At 42.6% G+C, this 21943-nt stretch overlaps 1 protein-coding gene across 7 annotated transcripts in view; it reads left to right on the top strand.

The window, feature by feature from the left end:
* Positions 1-17494, top strand: part of GNG12 (G protein subunit gamma 12) — a 125532-nt gene extending 108038 nt beyond the window's left edge. For 6 of the 7 annotated variants that reach the window (XM_079133569.1, XM_079133564.1, XM_079133565.1 and 3 more), the window contains exons 3-4: positions 11439-11557; positions 13291-17494. In XM_079133569.1, coding sequence (XP_078989695.1) covers positions 11465-11557; positions 13291-13416 — 219 coding nt within the window. In that variant the 5' untranslated portion in view covers positions 11439-11464 and the 3' untranslated portion in view covers positions 13417-17494. Of the gene's footprint in view, positions 1-8554; positions 11007-11438; positions 11558-13290 lie in introns of those variants that run through there. The other variant, XM_079133570.1, reaches the window with a different exon arrangement.
* The last annotated feature ends 4449 nt before the right edge of the window (positions 17495-21943 follow it).

The raw sequence follows: 21943 nt of genomic DNA, 5'->3' as shown, positions 1-21943 counted from the left end.
TCTTTTTCAGGAGCATTGTGAAAAGTAAATAAAATAACTTTACATAAAGCCCTTAACACAGACCCTGGCAAAAAACAAAAAACAAAAAAAAAGGAGGGGGGATGGGGATGGGAAGGTTGGTGGAATGAGATGGACATTATCACCCTATATACATGTATGATTGCACTACCAGTGTGACTCTGCATCATATTCTGCCAGAGGAAGGAGAAGTTGTGCTCCATTTGTGTACAATGTGCCTAAATGCATTCTACTGTCATGTATAACTAATTAGAACAAATGAAGAAAATAAAAAGTTTAAATTTAAAAAAGCACTCCATTAATGTTACCTTTTGTTTTCAATATTAAGTAGTGGTTGAGTTCATCCATTCTTTTATTCAGTCATTAGGTAAACATACGAGACATCAGGCCATCTTGAGCCAGCCATGCAGATATAAGCAAATCTTTCCTCAGTCAGTCTTGCAACACTAGGTAAAGAGGAAAGCTTGTTTGTAAGTGTCATTCTCAGTGTTGACTATAAACACATGTCTCTATGCATGGCTGGATTCTGGCGTAGCATAGCATGGAAGAGGCTGGGTCCTACACCTGTGTGGGTCAACATCAGAGGGTACCTTCTTGTGATCCCACCTTCAACAGCTGGAAACCTGTTTGGGGCACAGTATGCAGGTACATTGCAACATGGCTCTTAGAACCTGGGAACCACACAAGTGGGCATTCCATGCTGGAGGTGAAAGTTCAGAATTAATAATTGACACTAAACAAGTATGTGGGAACCCCAGGAACTCCACCCGGACTTCTCAGAACTATGCAGGGAACCAAGCAGGTGGGTATCCATTGACTCACAACAGTCAGTATTTTGCAGAATACCTGTGGCAAGGAGCAGCAAAGTGTATCTTGTTTCTAAGAGAACAAACACTGGACTCTCAAACACCCCCAGGTGGTACGTTCACTTGCTAGCTAATGTGTTGGTTGCTGTATCATGTCTTAATCTAATTAGGTATTATTGAGGCCTCATTCTCTACATTAGTCAATATGAAACAGAAGGTGGCATGGGATGCCTCATCTGCTTGATTAGGAGATGGCTTTGAAGTTGAAGAAATCTGAATTAAAATCCTATTTCTACCACTTAATAGCTATGTGATCTTTGGCAAATTATGTAACATTCTCAATGAGTATGACAAACCAACCTCTTATGTTTGTATTAAATGAACTAATATCTGTATAGAGTACCTAATACAGTAGTGGCACATAGTAAGGAATAAATGTAGCTGCTGTATTACAGAACTAAGAGTTTAGTTGGAAGACAATATTTACACAATGTCAGTTACATAACAATAGGCATTAAATAGCTTACAATTTTTTGAGAACTTAATAATGGTTATTAACCCTCTCCTCAGGAAAACAAAACAAAACAAAAAAGTCTAGACATACACCCCAAATTTTGCATATGATTTTAGGATATTCAGAAATACCTCCCCCTGCCTACCCATTCTTTGCATGACCAGTCCTCAGGTGACCTTGAACCCCTGAACTATATGCACATGGCAGGAATTCATAAAGGGAATTAGTCACCATAAGGAAAAGTAGGGAAAACTTCCTTCCAAGAGGTAAAAATGCGATCTGGAGCCTAAAACAACAGAATTTAAGCCAAGAGAAGCAGGTAGAGAGCTTGGGAGGGGGATCACAGGTGGGACTTGAAAGGGCAGCCCCTGAGGCCAGGGCCTGCCAATGTACTCTGTCACTGCAGCCATATAGAAGTAGAGTCTCCTGGTCTGGTCACTGCCGTCCCCCTAACTGGGTACAAACCCTGGCCCAGCAGCTTGCCAGCTGTTTGGCACTAGGCATACTTAACTTCATTGTGCCTCGGTTTCATTTGTAAAATGGGGGTGAAAACAGAACCTGTCTCATAGGGCCATTGTGAGGACCTAGAAAGATACCAGACTGACAGTGTCTGGCATATAGCCTGGTGTGTGACCTTTAGCAAGCTCTAAGTAAAAATAAGCTTCTTTGGTGATCAGGATTTTTATTATGGTAGTAGAAACATTAGAGAGGATCTTGAGGGTAAAGCCAAGCCCATTGGACTTCTCTTAGGGAATCCTGGGAAATCCCAGGAACTTGTTGGAGCCAGCTTTTCAGAAGAATAAGCTGAAAGTGGTACTCTATCTGAACAGAGTGTCAGGAGAGGATGTACTGGGGGAAGATTAGGGCCTGGAGTGCTGTAGCAAGCAGAGGCAGCAACCCTGGCTTAAGGCCCTGGGAGCAAGACTCACAGAAAGGGGAAATTAAAACAGTTTTTCAGAGTCAGAGTCATGAGAATTTGGAAAGTGCCAGAGTCTAAGGTTGTACTGTCTATCATAGCAGACAGTGTTGTGTCCAGTAAGGCACCGGGCCTGCAGAGCACTCCAATGTGGCACGTCCAGATTGGGACATGCTGTAAGTGAAAAATACACACTGGGTATTAAAAAATGAAAACTACCTCAATAATTTTTATAAGGAATACCTGTCGATTTTGTTCATATTACTTAATTTCACTTTTTTTAATTTTTATTTTCATGTAGCCAGTGAAAACTTTTAAGTCACACATGTGCCTCGTATTTCTGTTAGGTAGCTCTTGATATGAGAAGTTAGGAGAGCTGAGACCAAGGGGTGCTCAATGACCAGGATAATGGAGGGACCAACAGGGGTGTTTCATTGGACTTTACCTGTGACTATGGACCATTCTAGGGTACATTTAAATGGACTACCATTTGAACATTGGAACTGAGGTAAAGATCAAGTGCATCATTGGTCACAGCCAAAGTCGTAGGGTGGAGAGAGCATCCTCTTCCTCCCCTGAGGATCGATGTGTGTCAGGCAAGTCCTAATTTACATGTGTCCCCTCAGTTCGTCCTAGAAGCAGCCCTTTGAGGTATTTACCAGTATTATCCCTTCCCCTTTCACAGATGAGGCTCAGAGAAATAAAGCACCTTGGAGTCCTAAGTAAAGAGCCACAGTTTGCATTTATCTAACTATAAAAGCCTTTGTTGACTGCTATCAGAGCCCCAGGATTGAATCCTGAGGGTACCTGGTCAGAAGTAGTGAGAGCAGTAGTGAAGGGTACCACTGAGCAGGGCGAGATGGGGATGTCTAGCCTCTGGGCACTTTCCAGAAGCAAGTGGCTATTAAGAAAACAAATTTAGACTTTTGTAGCAAAGAAATATGTTAAAATGAGTGATTTCAAACTGAAGGAGGCTTGAAGTCCTGTAGGTGAAAGTAATTAAGCAGAGAATTTTTCAGGACTTGTTCAGAGCTTTGACAATTTAAGCATAGATAGGAGGCGGCATTCTTCTAAATTGACCTGTTTTAATTCCCAGGTAGAAATAAACACAGGCAGGCTCTGGAAGCAGAGACTGCTTATCATCTGACTTTCTCAAGAGAAGCTGTCGGAGTCACGTAAGAAGTTTGTAAATGCAGCATCTTGAGCCCTGGACCTATTGAATAAGGATTTTTTTTGTTTGCTTTTTTTTTTTTTTTTGTAGTTGTAGATGAACAGCATGCCTTTGTTTTATTTAATTTTCTGTGGTGCTAAGGATCAAACCCAGTGCCTCACATGTGCTAGGTAAGCACTCTGCCGCTGAGCTACAGCCCCAGCCCCTGAATCAGGTTTTTTTTTACCAAGTGCCCAGAGTGTTCTGGACACAGTGAAGTCAGGAACTTGCTGCCCAGGCTCTGCAGCAACCTCTCCTTCTGGATTTATTACCTGGTTTGGCTCATTCTCATGACTCCCTGCCAACTTCTCTGGGGCTCTGAGAGATGATAGGATCATCTTGTGTCTTTAGCAAAAGCCTTACCTGGAATCTGGGGCAGTTGTTCTTTTAACTGAGAACAACCTATTCTCCTTGGTTTCCATCTTGTGAGACTGGTTAGCTCCTCACTTCCTGCTGGCAGTGTGTGGGGACCACCTCTCTAAGTGAGCCTCAGCCCCTGAATAGGGCACAGTGTCTTCCCAGAAGAGATTTTTGACTGGCACCTGCCCCTCCTTTCTCCCCACTCCTTCCTGTGTTCTTTCTGTTTAGAGGCAGGTGGTACAGGGTGGTGATTGTGACCTTGAGAGTCAGGTCAGACAGAGCCCAGCTACACCATGTAAACCAGTATGATTCTAAGCGTGAATTTTTTAACCTCTCCACTTCATCTGAAAACAGACACAATAAAAGGATGTATCTCCCAGAATTATTATAAGAACTAAATGCAGTGGTGCATGGAATTTTGTCACCTGGCACACTTCAGTGCTCAGTAAATGGTGGCTGTCATCAAAATTAATCATATGTTTAACTTACCTTTTTCATTATTATTCAGAGAGAAGCTCCCTGGAAAGCAGGTAAAGTCAACTAATGATTTTAGGGTACCAGACAAGGACCTCAAAAACATTTACAAGTCTAGAAGCCTGCTACTCTTACAGAACGACTTGCTGAGGCCTTGGGGGAGCTGTTTTATTTTCCATTCTGCTGATTCTTTGTGAATTTCTCTTAGCTCAAGACACCGTCTCTTCCCCATAGCAGATCACGTTTTCCACAGTCTCTGCAGCCCTTCCTCTGCTCTCCCTCTCATTCTCCTCCTCCTAACCAGCAGCTTGCTCTTTCTGCCCTTTGCTCTCAGAACTGTGCAGAAGGGGCAGGACCTGCAGCTGAGCACAGGTTCCACCACCATTGGCCTCACAGCCTGCTACTGGTCTGACTGAGAGAGAATTTTATGTCTTACTCCTCCCTCCTTTCAAGTCCTAGACTTTGGGGTGTTCAGCAGTGATGGCAAGGCAGTAATAGAAAGCATAGCTAATATCTGCAAGTTATTTACAGTTTACAGAACAGCAGATTAGCAGTTGTGTGTCGTTCATGGTTCAGTTACAGCAAACAGAAAACGCTCTTGGCAGTTTCAGTATAATGGGCCTGGTGCAGGGGTTGGGTGCTTGCCTGATCACCTGAAGTCTGGAGGCGCAGCCTCTCAGAGTCCCTTGGAGGGACTGCCAGCACCATAGAACTGGCTTGGCCCCCAGGACCCAGGAGGCTGCCACAGCCACAGGGACTCTCATCCTCATTGCTGGTGGCTGGGATGCCCCTGCGTCCACACCCAGCAACTAGCCCACCACCCTGCTTGTCAGCAGAAACCAGTCTTCCTCTTGACTGCCCCCTGTCAGATCTCTTCTCAATATATTGATTGGCAGAACTGGCATTCTCCTGTGCCCTGGCAGCAGGAGAAGCAAGGTGTATTCGTGTGCTAGGGACACCATAGCCAGCTACCACAGATTCAGGGCTTAAGCAGCAACAATTCATTTTCTCGTGTTTCTGGAGACTAGAGATCTAAGGTCAAAGTGTTGGCAGGGTTTGCTTCTCCGGAGGCCTCTCTCTCGTCAGCTTGTGGATGGCTATCTTCTCTCAGTCTTCCTTCTGTAACCCTCTGTGTCAGATTCCCTCCTCTTCTAAGGACACCAGTCATGCTAGATTAGGGCCCATCCTCAGGATCTCATTTTATCTTAATTTCCTCTCTGAAGAACCTTTCTCCAAATACAGTCAGATTCTGAGGTACTGGAGGTTTAGAACGTCAGTGTATGAACTTGTGGGGGACCCAGTACTTCTCACGGCCCTGGAAGTGTCATTTTTCACTTTCCAGCCCTGTAGTCCATGAGCCACGCCAGGAAGAGGGTAGGGCTGCTGCCCGGTGCCAGCCCATGAGGGATTACAAGGGCTTGTTGCACATCACATGGTATATGACAAGAAGATACAGGTACTGAACAGGCACAAAAACAAATTCTTTATATTTATTATAGTGATAGAATTTTTTTTTTCTCTTACAGTGTTAGGGATTGAACCCAGAGTCTCTCGCATGCTAGGCATTCACTGTCACTGAGTTATATTCCTAGCAGCCCACACACTTTTTGTTTGTTTTTGTTTTGGGGGTTTCTTTGTGTTGTTGTTGTTGGGGTTTTTTGTTAAAAGTAAAATCTCTCGATTTCTCAAATGTTGACAGTCAATTTAAAGTTCAAACACACACACACACCCACACACACACACACACACACACACACACTGGAGCTAACTCTCTGTGTGTGGCCCAACCAAAAACATCTGTAGTCTGACTCTGGCTTGCAGGCTCTGAGAGGAATAATAAGTGCTCATGAGAACAGAAAAGTTTCTCAACAGACTGCTCCGCACTCCCCCATTCCCACCAAGGCCGCTTTAGAAAGCCGTGGCTACCTGGTCACACAGCCTTGAAGTTAGAGAGTAGCTGTCTGATCTTCCTCTTGTTTCCCTCCGCATGCAGGAGCCCAGGGAGCCACATTTGCTGGGTGCACTGGGCAGTGCTTCTGTCTGCTCCGGAAAACCCTGAGAGGTGGCGCTCTTTTCCCCTTTTTACAGAAGAGGGAAAACAGAGCTGGAGTAAGACATTAGAAGTTGAAGGCAAGATCAGAAGGGAATTGGAAGCCTGTGACTTTTTTTTTTTTTTTTTTTTTTTTGTCCTACGCTGCTCTATCATTATAGCCACAGGGGTGTGTTTGCTCATGAAAGTTGGCTTCACTCCAGTGATGCCCATGAAGCTCCCTGGGGCCTTCCTCCCAGAGCATGCTTGGTGACACTTTCCATCCCTACTCTCCTCCTCTCTTGACTTTAGCACCGCCCACCTCAACAAAGTTTAAAATGTCCATATTTCCCTAATGGGACATCTTGTTCCTGGGAATTTCTAGGAACCAGAGAATTCAGATGAACCACAGCATTAAAACCAATGCAAATGATTTGACTAGCTGAATACTACATATGTTTATTCAATTCTGTTACCCTTTCATAAAACTGAAATAAGGCGACAGAAGAGATAGCCATGGTTTCACCAGATGGTGGTCTGCACAGGCTCACACAGGCCTTGCCCCCTCTGGGTGGGATGGAGCACTGGAGCTCAGAACCCCAGATGTTAACTTCAGCCCTTGCCCAGCTGGTGCATATGAGAGGGGAAGACTGCTCTGCAGGCACCAGGTAGACAAACAAGATGCCTTCTGCCCAAGAGGGGTGTCACATAAACACAAGGTGGTCAGCAGGCCCACTGCCCCCAAGTTAATGAGTATCAATCACTCCTAAGAGCCACATTGTGGAACATTTAGTGATGCCCTCAGTGTGAATAGATTTAGTTGGAATTGCTCCCTTTCCTTGGATTTAGTTGGAATTTGCTCCCTCTCCAGAAGAGTAGCTTCTGGCGAGAAAAGGATTATAAGGTGGATTGTGGTGTACAAACTGGGTTGCTTTGAAGCCAGCTTTTCTAACCTCGGTTGCCTCATCTGTAAAACAAGGATGGATAGTAATTCCCCATTCAGGATTCTAGTGAGGTGTTCTGGAATGATGCAGCCTGAGCCCTTTTGGGCTCCATACAAAGATCAAGGGTGTCTGCCTTGGAAGCCTTTTTTTTTTTTTTTTTTTTTTTTTTTTTGGTGGGGAGGTGGGGTACTGGGGATTGAACTCAGGGGCACTCGACCACTGAGCCACATGCCCAGCCCTATTTTATATTTTATTTAGAGACAAGGTCTCACTGAGTTGCTTAGGGCCTCGCTTTTGCTGAGGCTGACTTTGAACGCAAGATCCTCCTGTCTCAGCCTCCTAGACCACTGGGATTACAGGCATGTGTCATTGTGCCGAACTGGAAGCTGTTCTTGATGTAAGGAAAGCAAGTGAGTGGCATTAGTAGCACAAACAGTAGACATCCCTGCCATCGAAAGACCAGAGCAAGCCCTCTGAAGGTGCCGAGATGTTTGCAGATAGCCTGCCCAGCTGTTGAGGCAGTGCAAAGCTCTGGGAGCACCTTGCCCCTCAAGAGTGAAGGGGCCTTAAGACCAGGCAGCTCAGCAGAGAAACTCAGAGTCCCTAGAAGAGGCTCCTCAATTTCAAACAATATAATTTTGATCTGATTTCTCCATAGGAACGAAGTGATAATCAGAGATGATATCATTTTCCGGTGGCCCAGTGTACAGTGTTTTCTAGGGATGCCCTCAAATTAAATGGGATGCCCCATTTAATTAACTTCTTGAAGCTATTGCTATATGATACTGAGTAGAAAGTTGTTTGTGTTAAATACCTTTGAAGCTATAAAAAAATCTCCCATCTCCAAAACTTTAATCAGTTATTCATTTACCAGCAGAGGGGAAGGAACGTTCAGGAAAAGATTGAGTGGGAACATGAGAGCAGTAGCAGGGGTTGGGCTCTTTGTGAAGCACAAGAGGAAAGGATCCTCTTGTCTAATGTCTCTGTGAGGGCAGAAGCTGTATTTTTTCTTAGCCTGCTGTACCAAGTACCAGAAGCACTCATTTAAAAATGTTTTGCAGCTGGGCGCAGTGGCACACACCTGTATCCCAGCAAAGGATACAGGCTTAGCAACTTAGTAAGACCCTAAGAAACTTAGCAGACTCTGTCTTCAAATGAAAAGGACTGGGGTTGTGGTTAAGCGCCCCTGGGTTTAATCCCACAAACAAACAAACAAACAAACAAACAAACAAATAAATAAATAAATAAATAAATAAATAGATAAATAAATAAATAAATAAATAAAAATGTGTCACATACTAGTTCCCAACTGCTCGGAGACTGAGACTGAGGAAGGAGGCTCACTAGGACCCAAGAGTTCCTGTTTTTATCTTTTTTCTGTTTTATTTTGTTTCTTCTTACTAGCTAGCTGTTTTAAATCCTGATTATAATTCAGCAAGAAGGAAAAAAGTCCTCCATGTTCTAGGTGCCAACTTTCTCACCACTTTGAGAGGGACCTACCCAGGCTTTTTATAAATAGAGCCTGACTGTGGACTATTTGCTTATGGTCACACGGGTGAGAGCAATGACTGATCAAGGTCCTATATGTGTGACCCAGTTGCAGTTACAGGAAAACTTGCCCAGACCTTGGAAAGTTTATGCCCTGGAGGTGGAGGAGAATGCTTGGCATTATTCTCACGCAAGTGGCACATTTAGAAAATCCTGAGGGTGTATCCTGGAAACCGCAGGCCACTCAGAAAAGGTGTCATGTTCACATTCTGGAGGCTGAGAACAGCCACCAGCTAAAGGGCAGCCCAGTTCAATGTGCTGCAAGGGAATGAAATTCATAACCAACTCACTGGGCACTGTTGGGGTGAGGTTGCCCATGGCCTCAGGCACATTTCAGATGCTGGCCTGGGAGGGGTTAGGCCAGGTGACTGGGTATGGGTGACACCCCCAGGGAAGAGACCTGCAGCCTCTCCTCGGGTGGGGCAGCAGTACCTCTGAGTCCGAGGAAGAGGCAGCTAGTCCAGGTATGTGTTGAACTGAGATTGCCCAAAGCCAGCACAAGGCAAGGCCACCCTGCCCTGCCACATGCTTCCTCCTCCCAATCTCCTGTACTTGTTAGGGCTTCTCTTTTCCTATGGCAATCCTCTGTCGGCTATCGCCATCCTTTCCATTCTACCAGAGTGTGGCAGAAGTGCCTGGGGGCAGACTCAAAAGGGCTGATCCCTGAAGCCCTGCCCAGACGCAGTCAGTCAAAACCCTTGATACTCACTGACCAGGATGGGGGAGAGGTGGGCAGAACAGACAGGTAAACAAGGAATACCAGTTCATGGTCTATGTGTGACCCCCAGGATAAAAATAGCAGTTGTGTTTTATGGGAGTGCCTTGGTCCTGTGCTAACCCTTATGTGCCTCAGCAAATGAATCCCAAAAAGGCTTTTGAAGTGGGTAGTAGTATTTTTATATTACAAATAAAAATAATAATAATAACTTGAGTGTGGTGGCTCATGCCTGTAATCCCAGTGACTTGGGAGACTGAGGCAGGAGGATCACAAGTTCAAGACCAGCCTGGGCAACCTAGCAAGACCTTGTCTCAGAATAAAAAAGGCTGGGGATGTAGCTCAGTGGTAGAGCAGCCCTGGGTATGCAAGAATAAAACAACAACCACCAAAAAAACTTGGGCTCATAGAAGTGAAATAATCTGCCAACTTTCGCCCATCTGGGAAGTGGCAGACACAGGGTGCAGACCCAAGAATGTGAAGTCTGCTGGTGAAGCTGATTTGAAAGTTCTGCACCCAGTTAAAAGTCATTTTATTTGTGCACTTGACTCAATGCTTTCTCCAACCTCAGAGGGCAATCCCCATGCAGGTCCTCGAACTCAGTCCTGGGGATTTTATAATCTGATGAAACCAGTGTTGGGGCACCAGAGTGCCCACATGGTGGACAGCATGGAGCCTGTGGCTTGCTGGTGTTTTTTGCAGCCTGTCTGGTCTAAGTCTTCATGCAGCCGCAGGTCCTGATGAAGGTTGAGTCAGCCTGGGTTTGCTGCTGGCGCCAAGGCGCCCAAGACTGCTGAGTCCTTGCCTAGTACTGGTGAGACACACCTACTGTCCACCTGCTCCTGTGAGTCATAAAACTGCCACACTGCTGCTCGGCCTGCCAGCTCTGCCTTTTCCTCCATTCACCACCATGCAAGAGAAAACTTAACCATATATGGCAGGGGCACCAGGCAGTGCTTGTCCCAGGCCTGCCTTCCTCTTGAAATGTGCCACTGGAAATCAGGCAGGCCAAAGCCCAAGGGCCAGAATGTTTCCGTTGTTTTACATCAGGTGTCTGGGGAGAGAGGGCAACAGGGCAGCCTGGAAATCAAGGGCTCTGATGAAAGAGGAGAGTCAATCCTTGCCAAACATACAGGGGAAGGGGAAGGTAATAGGATTAGCAAGTGCCTTGGCCACCAGGATGAGGCCAGGGAGAGGTCAAAGGAAGGAATGATAAGACTTTATTGATTATTTCAGACTTCCGACTGCTCATTTGACAATGATCTCATTTGACATTTACTGTGACTCTATCATTCTTTTCAGCTAAAAGATTTCCCACTTTTCCTTGAATAAAGACTTGCTTACCTGCCTAACATTCTGAAAACATTTGCACATCTTGATAGCACCTGAAAATGTGCCTTTGTGCAGAGATCTCTGGAGGAGGCCTTCTCATTGTTTTCTCTTGCCAGTACTTACATCAGCCTGATTATTGGGTAAGAGAATCCAAAAGAAAGAAACTCAGAGCTTCTGTTAGAGTATGTAGTTGTCATATTAAATTGACATGTAATGTAGCCTCTGGTAGCCAAAGGCTCCTTAACTACTGCAAATGTTGGTATGTTTTTGTTTCTTCCTAGAAAATTGTTTAAAAGGCCACTCTTATGCTATATGTTGGGTTACATTGTTTAAACTGCTGTTCTGGGTTTCTGGAAACCAATTTTATATAGACAGTCAAATAGATGACAAGCTAGAACATCTAAGCCACCACTGGAATTATTCAGGGTGCTTTAGTAACTGCCTCCAAAAGGTTGTGCTGATGGGCAGATCAGCACGTTTCCCTTCAAGTGACACACATTTTCTATGAATGTTTAAATAACTTAAAGATGACTGTTACTCACCATTTGATAAAAAAAAAAATTTCTCTTCAGATTACAGGGAATAACAACCATTGAAGATGTCCAGCAAAACAGCAAGCACCAACAACATAGCCCAGGCGAGGAGAACTGTGCAGCAGCTGAGACTAGAAGCCTCCATCGAAAGGATAAAGGTAAGGAATCTGAGGGTACAGGCCATGCCTGCTGTGGTCTCCCCTGCTTTTCCAGGACTGGGCCACGAGACAGAGGAGATGATGCCATTTAATCCTGCTTGCTTCCAGGATTTTCCTAGACCAGGTCAAGAGCTTCACAATCTTAATTTTCATTACCTACCTAGCACAGGCCTCATTTCAAAAAAACTGAAGAATCAGAATCTGAGTTGATCCTTCTGTTTGTAAAATCCTGGAGAGGATTTCCAAAGGACCTGCCTTTCCTAAATGAGAGAGGTCAAGGCCTGTGATTGCTGTGTTCTAAATTGAGACAGCGGTTCCAGGTGGATTTCTAAAACACCCTTCTCATCCCTCTGGAATTTCAAGTTTTCTAGGGTATCAGGGCAGCTGAGAGTACTTTGAAGTCAACAGTTAGGGTCTTCCTTTTAGGAAATGCAGCTTTTTAAATGTGTGCCCTTTATTGACCACTTTCTACTCCCAGGGTGAGTGCAGATCCCACAGAGGAGCTGGAATGCATTTCTTAGGTCACATGACTTTGAAGTCTTTTCCCTTTTGGTCCCAAGAGAGGACTAGGCAGTGAGAACCCTGGAATGTGGTGACTAAGGCTGGTTCCAAGAACAGAAGCAGTCACCTGATAAATTCCTCTAGACTGGAGATGGTCACCTGTCCTCAAAGCAGGAGACTGCCCTGTGCAGAGCTCCATAGAGCCAGCTCTCCCACACTCATGGCCTGGGCACCTGACCTGATTATTACCTGGGGCCTTCCACTTAGGCTTCTGAGAACAGGGTATGGCATATTCCGTGCCTAACTCAAGCTGGGGTAAGACACAGCATTTTTCTGTGTCAGTTTTGCAAACTTTTGTATCTCCTCAAACCCAAAAGGTAACAATAAATCTTTTCTTGTTTATTCTGCCCCCGTCCCCCACCCCATGCTAGGGACAGAACCCAGAACCTCAGTCATACTAGGCAGGCGCTCATCCACTGAGCGGCACCCCCTGCCCTCTAACAGTAAATCTTGAAGCTCTACAACTTGGCTCCAGAATTCTGACTTCAAGCCAGTAATTCAGTTCTGTTCTGCATTCCAATCTATTTTTACCTGGATAAAAACTAGATAAAACCTTCCCTTGATCCACACACTTTTCCTTTCCTGATGCACCCCACAATTTTTACTCTGAAAAATTTTAAACCTCAAAAGACTTGTAACACTAAATATTCATATTCTCTTCATCAGGATTTGCCAGTTCTTAACATTTTTTCATCATGTTTGCTTGTATCACCCCCACCTCTCTGTATACACATTAACAAAACACATATAACTTTTTCTGTAAGACACTTGAAACTTATTTATATTTCTAATAATAATATCTAACACGTGGTCCATTTTTTAAGAACGCAGTCCACTCATTTTTCAAAATCACCCTTGCTTCGGTCATGCTCCTTTGCGGATCAGATTCTGGTTAAGCATTTTGGCAGGAATACCAGCTAGCTAGCTGGTGTGGTATTCTCAGTACTCACACGTGGGACGACCATGCGCCAGTTTATCTGATCACTTGGCTAGGGAAAGCCATCCCTGCCAGAAACCATTCTCTTTGCACCTGACTGAGAATGATGTTCTAAGGCTGATTACACTGTTTGAATCAGTCTCCACCCCGTGGCTTAGCATTCACATGCACTCTGGAGGTTTCTGAATAAAGGATTTTCTTTCTTGTTTGTTGCTTTGTTTTATCTCCTCCTCAGGTCTCAAAGGCATCAGCAGACCTCATGTCCTACTGTGAGGAGCACGCCAGGAGTGACCCTTTGCTGACAGGCATACCAACTTCAGAAAACCCTTTCAAGGATAAAAAAACCTGCATCATCTTATAGTGGAAGAGTGGAACCATTCCTTGCCTCTTCCCAACAAAGCAAATCCTGAGCAGCTCCTTGAAGAGATTTGCCTCCAGCTTATTTGGTAACCACTGCTAATAACTAAAATGCTCTTCTCTTGGAATAATAGACTCTAAAGTCTTTATTTTCCAAGTTGCCCTTTCTTTAAAATGCCCTTTACTGATTTAATACAGAATAACAATCTTGTTTTCCATTTGGTAACTATGGTATTACTTTGGGTTGCTGTTTAAGGAGAGTTGGCCCAGGCCTTCTTAAAAACACAATTATATATTTCATATATACAGTTGATTCAGATATGTCAAGACCTAAATTGCCTAAGCACCTGTCAAATTAAAATGCCAAGAATAACTTCAGTCCTGAAACCTTTATATCATATTCTATCCTTAATAAGGTTTGTGCCAACCTGTATAGTGTACACGGGAGAGGGGTGTATTTTGTATATGTATGTCTTTGTATGTACACATATCAAAGCTTTTTTCCTCATCAAAACTCCCCTCTCTATGTAACATCGTTCCTCAACTCCAGAAGTTGTATTTATCTTCAGCTATGTAGGTAGAATAAAAATTATTTTCATATAGTTATTGTGCAAAAAAATAAAGAAAGAGCATCCTAAAGATTATATTCATTGTGATCAGGTGATACATCATCTCTCCTCTCTTGAAATCTTGCTGGACCTCTTAGGTGATAATGAACCATGCCAATTAAAAACTGAAACTGAACTGAAAGCCCTTTGATAAGGTATTCATTCATAGGGATCCTTTTGGGCTTCAACCATCTTGAGTCTAAAAAAGGGGAGGGAACCCTTAGTAGCTGTGCTCTCCCGGTTCCTGATTGCTGCTGGGTTAGGGCTAGCCACCTCTGAAATTTCTGCCCTGGTGATTAGAATAAGACAGTGAATAGTGAGCCTGGCCAAGGGGAACAAACGTGTGAAAACCACCTGCTCTTCTCAGCCCAGATTTCCAATGTCCCCCCCTCTTCTTTATTCACCTTCCCTGAATCTTCCCTCTGCTGCTCGAGTATTTGTTTTTAGAGGTGACAGTCCCCTCCCAGCCCCACGAGGATGGGACATGGTGGGAAAGAAATAGACTTAAAACGTTAAGGTATCAAAACACCTATGCTCTCCCCAGATGTCTGCAGTTTCACCAATTCTGCTTGTCCATAGACCCTCCAAGGGGGACTACAAGCCTCCCAGGAGGGGCTTGGGCTCAGTGGTACACTCCTTGGACCCTAGGGTCCCAGCAGCTGGACATGGAGTTCCTCAGCCTTCCTCTGGACAAGAAGATAGCCCTATGTCCTCAAGATGTCCAGTGGGAAAGCCAGAGACATGCATCTCTGGCCAAAGAGGAATCCTGACTTTCTCAAAGAGGAAGGGAGGGTCCTTTTTAAATGCTTATTTAGGGGCCCATACCATACTGAGGATTTGATACTTTAATCCACCTTCAGCTCATTAAAAGTAACTACTGGGCTGGGGATATAGCTCAGTTGGTAGAGTGCTTTCCTGGAAAGCACAAGGCCTTGGGTTCAGTCCCCAGCGCCAAGAAAAGAAAAAAAAAAGTAACTACTAAGGAAAGGTTAAAAACTTAATCACAAAGGATTCAACCCTGAGAAAGAATTATTTACAGTGATTTTCTTACCTGTGTACAATCTGCCCTGAAAAGCAAAACCCTTTTAAAATCCAACATCCTGGGCTTGAGCATCGTGCTCATTGGTGGTGAGCAAATACGGTCCTGTTTTTAAATGGCTTGAACAGTCAGTATTTCTCCCAGTCACCTGTCTAGTCAGCACTGTGAACTGACCCTGTGAAAGTCACGGCACTGCCCTCAACTTTTGTCACCTACTGCTTGGTTCTGCGAAACACTCAGCCCCAAGTGAATTACAAGCTTCTGCATAGGAGAGAAAGTGTTTTACCTTTCAAAAGGTGAAATTGGAAATATACACTAAAGAGACAACTTTACATTTAATGCTTCACTTAATGAGACATTCTTTTTTTATAAGCATATTTTTCTACTGACAGTTTCAGAATACTGATTATTTTCACTCTGATTTTTAACATGTTTCTTTAAATATTTATAGCACAACTTACTACAGAATCTTTTCATGAAATCATTCTTACTATACCATCTTGTGCACATTACCAGTAGCAAGTGTACTTTATTCTTTAGCACTAAAACATAGTCTTTTGCCTAATAGTAAACAAGCAGGTTTTGCTATATATTTGTTAATAAGCTTGTTGTGGTAAGAAATGGGCTTGAGGTCCCAGGAGATTTCATTTTATTTTTACTGGTCAGATGGAATAAAGTCTGTAAGTATGAATGTCAGGTAATTTCCTAACCAGGTGTAGGGCATGTTCATTAAAAAATGGAATCAAACTGTCCACATTTTCCAAGAGGGGAAAAATTGTAGCCACATGTTGATTTCTTATAACTAGATACTATGTGAGGAAAATATAATATATGTATACATATATATGATATGCAGAAGTCACTTTTATTTATCTAGTCTGTTCTACTTGTGAAGCCACAGTTAAACTGTCTGCAGCAGTTGGTTTGTGATAATGGTAAGTGCCAATTTGTGTTATTTTTTTTCTGCTACCACTATAATGACACACTTAAATATATACAGGCAGCTTCTTGGCTTCATTCCCATTGAACTATTTAAAAACACTCAATATATTTTGTCTCTAATGCTTCTTCTGTTAACAGTGATCTCGTTCCTTTTTCATTCCTATATTTTCATTAGTTCATCATAAATTTGTCCAGTTGAGGTCTCATCACATGGCAAGATGGGCTAGGCCAAACACATGAGTCCAAAGTATTTTACAAAAACACTTTTTTTTTTAAAATAGGGAAAATACTTTATATAAAAGGTGGTTCACATGGGTTGTAGATAAATACTTTTTTTTCCTTTTCTAAAAAAAAAAAAAAAATCAGGTTTTTAAATTCTTTACCTTATTAAAGTGAAAAGTACCTTACTTACTTTTTAAAGAAAAGGCCTGTTTTGTGGTCTCCATGTTTGGACTACTTTACTCCATGTGTGTCTACTTTACTAATCTTTAAATTATCAGGAAAAAAAAAATTTTGTACCAATGATTCGGTAATTTTGAGGCTTAGATTAATTTTCATAATAGAAGATGTGACAATTTTCAGATTCTGTCTTTTCATCCAATTTATAACTAAGGTAGTAACATCTGACTGATCCCTCTGAGTTTTATTTAAGATATATACAGGTCCAAGAAGTGAACAACAACAGTACATTGCAGGCATTTCTTGATGAGATAAATGTAATACCAGAGTATACTATGAATTGTATTGATCTATTTCATGATAATAGATCAGTAGGAAAAGATACATCAAATCAAATCAAATAGTTACATAAATATATTAAAATAGAGCACTGACCTAAAATCAGTGGCCTGATATTTAACCTTCAATCATTTTCTAGCCTATCCTGTTATCATCTTACTTTGGACAAGGCACTTCATCTCTCTGGGCCTCCATTTTCCCATTTGTAAAATAAGGGGCTGGCAGCAGACGGCCCCTGAGATCCCTTCCTGTCCCAGATGCCTTGTTCAATACCACTGCCCCTCTGCTGGTCCTGCCAACGTGTTGGTGCTACAAGCTACTTCAAATAGAAACGGTTTGTCTATAACATGTGCTCCCTTGATAGCTTATGAAAGGCCTTTTTGTTATACAGTGCTTTTTTCCTAATTTTACAGACTTGGTTACTGTAATGATGTTTTTAGCCATGTAACTACAAACACTTACTTTCTTGATATCTGGGTAAATTTGCATTTGATATATTGTTGGTGAGATTTTGTTGTTTTGTAACATTCTTTGGCTACTCATCTGTCCAGCATCTTATTAACCTTAACACTGTGATCATTGTTTAAAATATGTTCTATGGAAAGAATAAAAGCATTTACTTCACAGCTAGCATGTTCACAGATTTGAAAGAAAGTGTATTAAAAGCACTGTTGCTTTTGTTACTGAGTCAGTGCCTCGTATCGTTTTGCCCGTGTTGCTCAATAAATTAATAAAAGACCATTTCTCTTCATTCAGTTAACGTTTCCTGAATACCTGTTGGAATATGGGTACTGAGAGTCAGGCTCTGGTGACACATAGACAAATTAGACTCACACCAACCTGAGAACCAGGGTCTGGAGTGAAAAGGGCAGGAATGACAGACAGACACACACATGAAAGCACCATCCGAGAGGTGCCGGGACTCATGGGCACAGGTGCTGAGAGCCCAGAAGAGACAGGGACCAGCTCCACACCAGAGAGCCTTCTGAGAAGGCTTCCAAGGGAGGGAATTGTGAGCTGGGGCTTGAGAGGCAGAAGAAACACTGTGTGCATTAACATGAAGTCTTGGGAGATGACAGAAGAAAAGTGGACACAAAGCTAATGTGCAGAAGGTCTCCCATGCTAAGTGTCTATCCTGTAAGTAACAAGGAGACCGAAGAGGTTGTTAAGAGAGAGGTGGTGATTCCCCATGCCCAGAGGGCTGTTCCCCATCCTGAGACCCATCTGTGACCATGGCAACAGGTAACAAGTGGAAAGGTCGATAGACTTCTGGTGACTCATTCACTCACTGCTTGCAGAAGGTACCTGCCTCCTCCTCTGACCCTCCCCCCAGGCTGCATTTCCCACAGAGATTAAGGGAAAGCAACATCTTCCCAAAAAAAAGAAAAGGGAAGCAGCTAAAGAGCACCAGATCATGAATCTATCAAACTAGAAAGATGGCCCATATCTTAGAACCAGTACACACATGCCAAGAGTGGCAACTACCCAGCACAGCGACTCAGGCCTGTGATCCCAGCTACTCAGGAGACTGAGGCAGGAGGATCACAAGTTCAAGGCCAGCCTAGCAAGACCCTGTATCAAAATAAAAAGGGCTGGGAATGTAGCATAGTGGTAGAGTACCCTGGGTACAATCTCCACTACTACCAAAAAAAAAAAAAAAAAAAAAAAGGCATGAACGAAAGATGGTTACTCAATTCATTCTAGTAAAGGACAGAGGAAGAACCCAGGTACTATGTTCATGAGAACTAGGCAACAATTTACAGTTCTGACCAAATTCCCCAAATTCTTGTGAGTGAGTGGAGAACAACTGTATTGGGGATTGTGGACAGGATTGGATAGAAAAGTTTTTAGAAAGATAGAAGCCAGGGACAAACCTGTGGTATAATCCCTTGGACTCAGGAGACTGAGAGAGGAGGATCACAAGAAAAAGGCCAGTCTGGGCAATTTAGCAAGACCTTGTCTCAAAAAATAAATAGTGGTAGGATGTAGCTCAGTGGGAGAGCACCAATGGGCTTTAATCCCCAGGACTACCCAAAACAAGTGATGAGATGAGAGGGGTGTGTAAGTAAATGTGGCAGGTGAAATGTTACTGCCTTAATGTTACAAGCAAGAAATAAGCCTGCAGGTGTGATGGCTACTTATGTGGTGATCCCTGTCACATAACCTTTCAACTCTTCTGGATATGGATTATCATCAGCTTCTCATTGGCAAGAGGGTCAGTGACAAATAAGCACTATGAGCCTTTTGGGGGGACCACGTAGACAGTCTCCTGAATACTTTTTCCTCCCTAAGCCCACCTTTGCCATCTTTCAGCTTAAGCTCAGACTGTGTTTGTAGGACCTGATCCCACTGTCAGCTTCAGCTATCTTTGCATAACCTGACACAGCCACCCGCAGCTGACTTGCAGACCTGGGCTCTGCCTGCTACTCCACCCTTTCCCTCTTCAAACAGCAAATAACCTTTTCCTTCAGATGAGCCCTCTGTTACTCCAGTTGCTGTCTCCTTATCTGAGCCATTAAAATCTATTAAGGCCATTTAACTATCGGCCAACCCTGGGCAAACATGAGCTGTGATCCAAGGAACCCTCATCTCATCTGTCAGTTTTTTTAGAACCAAATTTTTTCTTTGCCCTGAAAGAAAGTACTAGAGACTTAATATTTCAATCTGTAGACCACTGGCACTGTAAAACAGAACTATGGAGGAGCAATGCTTACTTAGCACAAAGCTTGTACTTAAGTAAGGCAACATCCCTTTTGAGAACGGTACTCTAAGAATTGCCCATTAGAACACACAGGTTCACGTTTCTACATTTAACTTTGAAAGTTTTTCCTATGGTCAGTGCATTGGAAATTATTTGTCCTAAGTGAGATCGTTAGATCTATGACAATGAAGTACATTTTGATATGGACTGCACAACCTGTCAATATTCATAGACATCTGTGGAAGGCATTGGAGAAAGGAAGAACCCAACAGTGAACTCCAGACACCAGGCAGGCATTTTGCATGTGACTACCCATCAAAGCCTCACAGCTGTTAAACAAAGGAAAATCAATGTGATTTAATTCCATCTTACAAATGAGGAAATGGGCTCCGAGAAGTAAAGTTGTGCCAGTTTCCACAACTAAAAAGTGCAGATCCTAAGTTAATACACCGGCTCATATATCAGCCAGATTCCCATTGGTCATCTTCATGCATAGTTTGAGTAGGGAGGGAAAAAAATGAAATAACTTTGGGAATGTTAAAATCAATCAATTAAGGTAAGTTGAACAAACAAGTTCTTTAATAATCAAGTTCTTTCATAATCAAGAATGTAATATCTTGGGCCAGGCACATGCCTATAATCCCAGAAACTTGGGAGGCTAAGGCAGGATTGCAAGTTCAAAGCCAGCCTCAGCAACTTAGCATGACCCTAAGCAACTTAGTGAGACTCTGTCTCAAAATAAGAAATAAAAAGGTCTGGGGATGTGGCACTGTGGTTAAGTATCCCTGGGTTCAATTCCCAGTACCAAAAAAAGAAAAAAAGTAGTATCTTGCACTTACTAGTAGTAAGAATGAACAGTAATATATTCTAGGCATTTACTATAACCAGGTACTGTGTTTAACATTATGCATCTATTAACTCATTTAATTCTCACCACAAATCCAGGAGGGAGCTACTAGATCATCCCTACTTTATAAACGAAGAAAGAGAATCTCTTTTTGGAGAGATCCAGAAGCATATTTTATATGCTTTTCAAAGAAACCTGAATCGTTCATCATAGTCAGTGTGATTTAAGAGAAAGAAAGAACACATACAGCCCCCACTTGGTGCCTGGGGGATATGTTCCAAGACCCCAGCGGTTGCCTGAACTACAGATAATACCAAACCCTATATATAGAAGATGTTTTTCCTATACATATATATATCTATTATAAATTTATGTTAGGTGCAGTAAGAGATTCATAATATCAACTAGTAATAAAACAAAATGATTATAACTATAAATAATACAGTAATAAAAGTGAAATTTATAAACTTTATTTCTGGAATTTTCCATTTAATACTTTCCTACCTTGAGTGACTGAAACCTTGGACAAAGGGGGACTACTGTACCTAAAAATTAGGAAATATCTCTTCTGGTCTGATTGCCACCAATTTTCTGTGCAATCTGAGGACAGGGCTTCTAGTTTGGTTTCCTCATCTAATAACAAGGATTTAGTCTAGGTGATACTTAATGTTTCCTCTAGTTTTAAATTTTGCATAAATCTGAGAAGGGAGAACAACTTATTTTCAGTTCTTTGGGTTTGGATTTTTTTTTTTTTTTTTTCTTTTTTCATCTCCTCTCTAAGGCATTTCACATTTTCCTCAGTGAATTGAAAATCAGGAGAAAAACCAAAGTCTAGGGTATGAAGTCAGAGAAGGGTATGTGGGTTTGCTGTGTATAATTAGAGGTATTTAAAAGATATTTAAAGAATCATTTCCTGATACTTCAGCTACTGACTTCTCAGCAGGACTGGAAAGAATTTTATTTTTTTCGGTGCTGGAGATTGAACCCAGGGCCTTGTGTATGCTTGACCAGCACTCTACCACTGAAATACACCCCCAGTCCTGGATAAATTTTTTAAGGAAAAATGAATTGCAGAAAGTTATTTTTATTTTAGGACGGGGTTGTGGATCAGTGGTAAGAGTATTGCCTAGCATGTGTGAGGCACTGGGTTCGATCCTCTCAGAACCACATAAAAATGAAAAATAAAGGTATCGTGTCCATCTACAACTATGTGTGTGTGTGTGTGTGTGTGTGTGTGTGTGTGTGTGTTTTGGATATAAATTTTTAAAAAATGAAAAAAAATTATTTTGAATCTCGACATGCTGTAATTTTAGAATTGAGTAAAGTTCTTCAGGAAACTAAAGTATTAACATGCCTTATGAGTTTGTAAAACATAACTTCAAAAGAAGAACAGCACACTCAATAATGTGAATGATGGGGACTTTGGTTTTTAGACAGGAATTCATTTGTTTGTTGAGCTGCTACTAGGATAGTAGCTCCTATTAGCATTGTGGTAGGTGTGTCTCAGGATAAACCCAGTAAAGATAGGATCTCAGAATAGTTTGGATGGGAATAACAGGGAGCGGGCAGTAGGAGGCAAACAGATAAATTACTGTGAAATGTGGCAGATGCTATAATAAGACGTTGCTCTGCCTGAATGAGTCAGAAAAGATTTTA

Source organism: Sciurus vulgaris (assembly GCF_902686455.1).
Source record: "Sciurus vulgaris genome assembly, chromosome: 1".
In the NCBI taxonomy this organism is placed as follows: domain Eukaryota; kingdom Metazoa; phylum Chordata; class Mammalia; order Rodentia; family Sciuridae; genus Sciurus; species Sciurus vulgaris.
This window is presented reverse-complemented; position numbering and strand designations above follow the sequence as displayed.